The 7341-nt window shown below is 35.5% G+C and overlaps 3 protein-coding genes across 5 annotated transcripts; all 3 read left to right on the forward strand.

Moving 5' to 3' along the window:
* Positions 1–275: 275 nt before the first annotated feature.
* Positions 276–2455, forward strand: LOC105950324 (uncharacterized). Of its 3 annotated transcripts, none has more exons than XM_088813221.1 (3): positions 276–482; positions 1540–1607; positions 1697–2455. In XM_088813221.1, exons 2-3 carry the CDS (start codon positions 1575–1577, stop codon positions 2267–2269), a joined length of 606 nt encoding a protein of 201 aa, XP_088669347.1. In that variant the 5' UTR covers positions 276–482; positions 1540–1574; the 3' UTR covers positions 2270–2455. The 3 variants fall into 3 exon arrangements, with proteins under 3 accessions (XP_088669347.1, XP_012829130.2, XP_012829129.2); XM_012973676.2 differs by having other exon boundaries at positions 380–482; positions 1282–1607; XM_012973675.2 differs by lacking the exon at positions 276–482 and having other exon boundaries at positions 1146–1607.
* Positions 2456–2815: 360 nt separating this feature from the next.
* On the forward strand, positions 2816–3886 carry LOC148765343 (uncharacterized). The gene is made up of 4 exons (XM_088812764.1): positions 2816–3025; positions 3109–3181; positions 3260–3343; positions 3423–3886. The coding sequence occupies exons 1-4, from the start codon at positions 2816–2818 to the stop codon at positions 3884–3886; spliced, it is 831 nt and encodes a 276-aa protein (XP_088668890.1).
* A 927-nt stretch (positions 3887–4813) lies between these two features.
* On the forward strand, positions 4814–7008 carry LOC105952567 (Rubber elongation factor protein (REF)). The gene is made up of 3 exons (XM_012976129.2): positions 4814–5169; positions 5286–5513; positions 6385–7008. The coding sequence occupies exons 1-3, from the start codon at positions 5125–5127 to the stop codon at positions 6814–6816; spliced, it is 705 nt and encodes a 234-aa protein (XP_012831583.1). The 5' UTR covers positions 4814–5124; the 3' UTR covers positions 6817–7008.
* The last annotated feature ends 333 nt before the right edge of the window (positions 7009–7341 follow it).

The following is a 7341-nucleotide window of genomic DNA, read 5'->3' on the forward strand; positions in this document are numbered from 1 at the left end:
CATCGCTGGTTCATTAAGTGTGATATTCCACACTTAATCGGTCAGCATAAAATGGTGCGATTCAGAGATGTTAATCAAACGCACTAAATAGTATTTTGCTGACCGAATAAGTGATTATGCACATTCAGCGCTCATTAAGCACTAAACAAACACAGCCTTAGGGCCCGTTTGATTGCACTTAATGGACCTCTTAATGAGTCCTATGCTGATTCGGTAAGCAAATTTCACGTTAAGTGCGTTTGGTAATTACTTCTGAATGGGACAGAAAATCTCTTACTGATTCAGTCAAAGATATGACGCTTATTCGCTCAGCACAATATTTGAGTGGATCTTGGACTCTTTTATCCTTTAATAAAACTTTAAATTCTTGACCTACCTCATAACACGGCTGTTCTGTTCTCCATCTCCATCAACAATCTGCTCTGAGCGACGGCTTTGATAGCCCATAAAAAACAATACTCAGAAATTGTACGATCAGACAAGTAAGTTATATCTTTGTTCTTCATCAATCTCCCTCTCAACAAGTCATTATACTGTGTGTGTTATGATATATAATTACGTTATTTAAAACTAGAGTACAGAGGATCTTGTGCATATATAGTTATAAAAAATCTGTGATTTTTTCAATGAAGTGGAATTTAATAATTCTCGACAGTTAACTACGAAGTGTTTTATGATTATATAGAATACAATAATATTTATATCAAACCAATAAGGAATGTATAAGATAATTTAATGGTGGTTGTCTTTTCTATCTAGTTTATTTGGATGTAATGTACTGCAAAAATAATGGAGCCGACACAAGAGAAAAATCATTACCTGTTATATTTGAGATTTCTAGATATTATCTTAATAAATCTTATGGTTTGACTTGCAAATAGAATAGTTAATCTAAAATATTAATTTTCGAAAATAGCAAAAGAAAATACAGAGGTGCTAATACTCTGTTACAACGTTAATGTCAACCTTTTGTTGGCAAGAATTTTTGAGAATTTTTTTAGTCATGTCGGTCATGTGGAGAACAGGTTGGGTAGTCTTGAATTTTGCATAGTGGGGTTTTTTTTGGTGCAAAAATTTTTCGTAGAGAAATTTTTCATTTGAACATAGTTGAATAATCTGCCAAATATTTGCTATATAATATATGATTTGTTTGTGGGTTTAATTTTTTCCCTTAGCTCTTCATATTCTTTGTTTTATTATGTGTCTGTTTGTATGACGTAATGGAAGGTGATGTTGTTTTGATTTATTTTTTCTTTTGCACATGAACATCCATGAGTCTAGAAATGGAGGAATCAGAAGAAAATAATAGAGTCAGATGGAATAATAACGAAGTAGATAAATGTTTCCTCGAATCGTGTATCCAAGAAGTTGCTTTAAATGGTAGAGAAGGGGGAAGTCTTAAGGCGGAATCTTGGAACAAGATTATGAATACTCTCAAGAATAATTATAATTTTGTGGTTTCTCAAAGACAAATGAAGAATAGATACGATTACTTAAAACAAAAGTATCAAGCTTGGTTGCCTTTAACTATGAAAACAGGCAACATTTACAATCATGCGACCAACACCATCAACATGACAAAGGATGAGTGGACGGAGTATATAAAGGTCTAATGCTTAAGTTTTTCATTGTGTTATTTCAGTACTTTTCATTAACTATTCCACTATATTAAGAATTATTTGTTACCTAAATACAGGCGCATCCTAAAGCAAAGAGTTTAAGACTTGCACCCTTACCATATCCTAACCTTTGTAGAGCACTATTTGATGGAACCACTGCTACAGGGGTTCATTCTTGGGGACCTAGTTCCCAAGATCCAAATCCTGGCACTAGTTCATTTTCTTCGACTGTTCGAAATGCGGTACAAAATGACATAGAAGATATTTTGTTTGGTGATGAAGACGAATATTTTTCGCCTACTACAGAGACTCAGTCTAATGATTCCAACCGCCAGTCTCGAGAAGAAAAGCCTAAAAAGAAAAAGAAAAAAATTCAACCTTCTTCTAGTGATAATAATTTAGTAGAAGAGATGTCGGCTGCTCTGAAGTTTATGATAAAAAATAATAGCGGACCTTCAGTTACAGATTGCATTGCTAAATTGGATGAACTTGGATGGGATAAAGAAGACAGCTTATATGTTTCAGCTGTTGTAATCTTTGGTAGTTGTGCAGGACATAGAGAAGCTTGGGTGGCGCTTCCTAAGGATAATGTGGGAGTTCTGAAAGCGTGGATTAAAAGAATTGGACGAAATATGGGATTTGAATTTTAACTCGCTTGCAATGGATTATTTATCAAATTTTAAGAATTTAGTAGTATTTTTTTATTTATGATTGTGGATTTATTTGAAGTTTCGTAAGTCATTATAAGCTTTTTATGTTGTTAGTTTCATTTTTTAGTCACGATAGACTTGTTTAGTTGCTACGTTTTTAATAATGATAGATTTGTTTTACATTTACTTTATCAATTGCTTTCGATTTATGATTCAATATTTTGCTTATAAATTGTACATACTTAAATATTGTACTGTTCATTTATTGTTGACAGGTCAAATATGGAAATTTACGAGATTATGATATTGATGATGATCTATTGGTACACACAAATTCGACCGAAATATTTGATGCGTGTACCAAGAAACAGAGATAACAATTCAGCATTGTCGGGACATGCTTACACGTTAGAGCTATTGTCTGGATCAGACACACAGTGTATTGAATTAATGCGCATGTCCCGTGTTGCATATATTCGTTTGAGCATGCATTTTAGACAACGAGGGTGGCTACATGATAGTAAACATGTATCAGTAGAAGAAAAAATGGCAATGTTCTTGCAAATTATTGGGCATAATAAGCGTCTTCGAGTAGTGAAGCGTAGATTTCAACACTCTTCACAAACAGTTCATGTGTATTTTCACGAAGTGTTGAGTGCAATGATGAATATGGCAAAGGAGATAATAGTACCTACAACATTTGATCCGAATCCAAATATTTCGGCAAATTTTAGGAGGTTACACCGAATTTTTAAGGTAGATATTGCATCATGTCATTTTTTTCGGTAATTATTTAATTCTTTTCTTGTTTTTGTAACTTTTTTTTAATTTAAATACAGGGAGCAGTTGGTGCACTTGATGGAACACTAGTACATGCCATTGTTCCAATTTCAAAACAAACCATGTATAGGGGTAGAGGAAAGGGAGAATGCTTTCAAAATGTTTTAGGAATATGCGACTTTAATATGATTTTTACGTTCGTTTGGGCAGGCTGGGAAGGGGTAACACATGATTCAAGAGTCTTAACGGATACAGTTGCTGATCCGAGAAACGGTTTTCCATGGCCTCCCGCTGGTATTACTTTAAATTCAAATTAAATTCCAATTATTTATACGTTGAATCTGGTGTTGTATTATTTTTATAATGATTACAGGTAAATACTATCTTTGTGATGCTGCATACACGCATACTAGAGGATTTATGGCTCCGTATCGTAATGTGCGGTATTGGTTAGGAGACTATCGTCGTAGGCGTGCTTTGACTAAAGAAGAAAAATTTAACCATGCTCATGCTCAATTAAGGAATGTCATTGAACGATCTTATGGAGTTCTGAAAAATAGATTTCCGATTTTAGAAAAGATGGCGCCTTTCTCGTTTGATGTGCAGAGAAATGTAGTGATTGCTTGTTTTGCGGTGCATAATTTTATAAGAAAAGAGCGTATTAATGATAAATTTTTTGAAGAGCTTGATCAACCTAATATGCCTTTTGATGGTGCGAATGAGGATGGACAAGACCATGAGAATGATGGTACAACTACCGGTCCATGGTGGGGGGAAGAAGATATGCAATATATGGCGAATGTGCGCGATGAAATAGCAACCAGTTTGATGCATTGAAAGATCAATTATAACTTATTGAAAGCGACTTTAATCTTTTATGTCAATTTTAGCGACTTTAATTTATTTTTATATTTTAGCTACTTTTATTTCTGAATGTTATATTTATTAATTATTGGTTATTTCTGAATGTTATATTTATTAATTATTGGAATTTTATATTTTAAATTTATATTTTATTTATGTTAAATATTTTAAATTTATTCTATCTCAAGATGTTTAATGTCCGATAAATTTTATATTTTATTGATAAAGTATATACTGCTTAAAATTTGTGTTTATACATATATTTGTTTTTTGCCAATATTTTATTCCATTAAACTCGAGAAGAAGAATGGGGGCTAATTAAAATTTTATACATATAGATTAATCAAATTTGATTAAAAAAAATAAAATGTCAGCACTTAAATAAGGGTATAATAGGAAAACATCATTATTCAGATGTCACTGATATTCAGTTATCAAATGGACTTAATTGTTCAGCATTCAGACACAGCTCTTAACTATTCAGACACACATTCAGCATTCAGCATTCAGCACTTAATCCTGTCAAACGGGCCCTTAGAGTCATTTGAAATCCACCGTATTTACTAAAAAAAATTAAAAAGGAGGAGCGTGTATATGAATTTCATCCCCAACTTCTTCAATCCAAATAATTTCAAGAAATTTGTAATTATGAATTTGAAAACTCTCCTCCAAATATCCAACTTCTCCAATTTGAAGAGATGATGAAAGTAAAATACTAAAATAATGAAATTTAAATATCCCATCCAATCCAAAGAAAAATGAGAGAAGAAAAGAAAAAAAAAAAAAACAAAATAGGGCGAAATACCGTTGAGACGTGTGCGTAGCGTGACGCGCCGCATCCGGAGCCTTAACCCGCGAGTAGTAAATGTTCTAGAAGAAACAAAACAAAACCCTTTTCTTAACATACAAGACTTCACATTCAAACGCTTTTCTCTCATCTGCCTCGAACGCCGTGCCACCCCACCCCCACCCCCCCTTTGACCGACTATAAATAAAGACCTATAAATAGTCACAAGAAAAGCGAGAAACAATATACCACCATCACCACCAGTATTACTATTTTCCATAAACGTTTACTTTTTCCTTCCCCGCTTATATATTCCAAATTCAGCCTCCATTAAACGAACGAAGAAACAAGGGTTTCTAGAGAGAGAGAGAAAAAAAAAAAAAAAAACAAGCAATTAATCTTTTTTCCTTTTGATTGGATTGATATGGCGGAAGTAGTAGACTCCAACAACACCCAACGACCCCTTCTCGTAAGAAATTAATCCCCACCTTAATTTTTCCCCCTTTTATTTTTTTTTTTTGTTAATTTTTCCGATTTTTGGATTGATTTGTTTTTTAATTTATTATTATGAATTGATTATTGAAGGCGGGGAGCGATGAAGAACAGAGGCTGAAGTACTTTGAATTCGTCCAAGTTGCGACGCTCCATGCTTTGATGTGCGCGGCGAAACTGTACGCTTACGCAAAGGAGAATTCGGGCCCTCTTAAGCCCGGCGTTCACACCGTCGAGGGCACCGTTAAAACCGTCGTCGGCCCTGTTTACGATAAATTTCACGGCGTCCCCATCGAACTTCTCAAATTCGTCGATCGCAAGGTATTTTTTATATATATATTATTTCCCTCTTCTGATTAAGATGTTGGATTTACCTTGTTGGGTGGATGGATTTATTGATTCTAATTTTTTGTTTGTCACGAGTATTGATATTTTTTTTTTATTGTTGATTGATCCGCGAATGAATTTATATATCCACATAGATTTTTTAATCAATCGTGAGATTAAATTTCCTCTTTCATTCAAATTACTGTCTTCAATTAAATTTGTCCGTCTTCGTCGTCGATCAGGTTTATGAATGTTTCGCTAAAAATGCGTGTTTTTCTGGCATAGGAAATGAAGATCATGATTAATGGGTTTTTTTTTTTATTATAAAGGGCGATTAGGAATTTTTGGAAAATTGGAATAAAAAAATGAAAAATAGGATCGGAATCGAACTGACAACCATCGCATTACAAATGCGATGCTCTAACCTCTGAGCTAAGCGGGCCCACATAACAGATAATAGAAATTATCTATGCATAGGAATTCAATACAGTATAGTATAGTCTCTCTAGAAATATAGAAAAGAATATAATCTAGCATTTCCAATAAATATTGGATAATAAGGATTTATATAGGGATTTATAATTTTTTTGGGGTCGAATGATGTATATATTATATATGTATAAATATCCCCATTAGTCATCACAGTGAAGAATTTCTGTTCGATCGAGTCTCTTATGTGCATTATCGAAGTAATCATTTTTCGCGGCGATCGCATCTTGTACGGTGGGTCGAGTCTCTTGTGCGTATTGACTTTGTATAGCTGATCCGCATGTAGTGATATGCTAGGGAATTACTGTTGATCATTGCGTTGTACTTTCGGGAAATTGTATTGCGTTAAACATATCTGCGATTGCAACTATTACAGGTGGACGAGTCAATGAACAAAGTGCAAAGCCGTGTACCCCCAACTCTGAAGCACGTGTCGTCCCAGGCCTTTGAAACAGCCCAGAAAGCACCGGAAGCAGCCCGCTCGGTCATGACAGAGGTGAAGAACACCGGTGTGGTGGGGACCGCCTCGGGCCTCGCAAAGACGGTGTACGCAAAGTACGAGCCAGCCGCCAAGGATCTCTACACAAAGTACGAACCGGTGGCGGAGCAGTACGCAGTGTCGGCATGGCGGTCGTTGAACCAGCTGCCGCTGTTCCCTCGTGTGGCTCAGGCGCTTGGACCGACAGCTGGCTACTGCTCGGAGATGTACAACCAAACTGTCCAACAGGCTGCCGAGAAAGGGTACAAGGTTGCTTCCCACCTTCCGCTCGTGCCTACCGAGAGGATTGCTAAGGTGCTTAGCACTTGAAAACGGTCGAGCCTGTGATTGCATACTGTGTTGACTAATGTGTGATCTGATGTTATTGTGTTGACTTTGGAATTGCACTATTTCTTTTCCTTGCAAAAAAAAAAAAAAAAAAAGAACAAAGGATTGATGTTTTCCTTGTTTGGGCAGACTAATGAAATTGTCTTGGTTAAATATGAATTTTCTTTTATATTATATTGTCCTTCCGTGATGATTGCTTACTTTCTGTTTGAAACTGTTCACCCAAGTACCTCCCGTTGGAGAAGGTTGTGCAGTAAAATCCATTTTAGAACCCTGAATGAAAATCCCCGTTCTCGTGTTTTTTCTGGAAATTTTAGGTTAAATTATTGTCGTAGACACTGAATCGAACCGCCTGGGCACGGTAAGGGTGAGCTAAATGGTATTTGGGCCAGGTGGGTTTAGGTTTTTAGAATCGGGTGGGTTTAGGTTTTTAGAATCGGGTGGTTTTGGGTTGAGTAACATTGGGTTGAGTAATGGGTCTTATAGGAACTGATCCAGAATCGAACC

This window comes from Erythranthe guttata, chromosome 14, assembly GCF_056151865.1.
Source record: "Erythranthe guttata isolate IM_541 chromosome 14, IM_541, whole genome shotgun sequence".
Taxonomy (NCBI): Eukaryota; Viridiplantae; Streptophyta; class Magnoliopsida; order Lamiales; family Phrymaceae; genus Erythranthe; species Erythranthe guttata.

Excerpts from the sequence above, each read along its gene's own strand:
- LOC105950324 (XM_012973675.2), top strand. The coding sequence starts at position 1,272 with ATGAGTCTAGAAATGGAGGAATCAGAAGAAAATAATAGAGTCAGATGG. Across the intron at positions 1,608-1,696 it reads AGTGGACGGAGTATATAAAG|GCGCATCCTAAAGCAAAGAG; the intron begins GTCTAATGCTTA and ends ACCTAAATACAG.
- LOC148765343 (XM_088812764.1), top strand. The coding sequence starts at position 2,816 with ATGGCAATGTTCTTGCAAATTATTGGGCATAATAAGCGTCTTCGAGTA. Across the intron at positions 3,182-3,259 it reads AAAACAAACCATGTATAGGG|GCTGGGAAGGGGTAACACAT; the intron begins GTAGAGGAAAGG and ends TCGTTTGGGCAG. Across the intron at positions 3,344-3,422 it reads TTTTCCATGGCCTCCCGCTG|GTAAATACTATCTTTGTGAT; the intron begins GTATTACTTTAA and ends TAATGATTACAG.
- LOC105952567 (XM_012976129.2), top strand. The coding sequence starts at position 5,125 with ATGGCGGAAGTAGTAGACTCCAACAACACCCAACGACCCCTTCTC. Across the intron at positions 5,170-5,285 it reads ACACCCAACGACCCCTTCTC|GCGGGGAGCGATGAAGAACA; the intron begins GTAAGAAATTAA and ends TGATTATTGAAG. Across the intron at positions 5,514-6,384 it reads TCAAATTCGTCGATCGCAAG|GTGGACGAGTCAATGAACAA; the intron begins GTATTTTTTATA and ends CAACTATTACAG.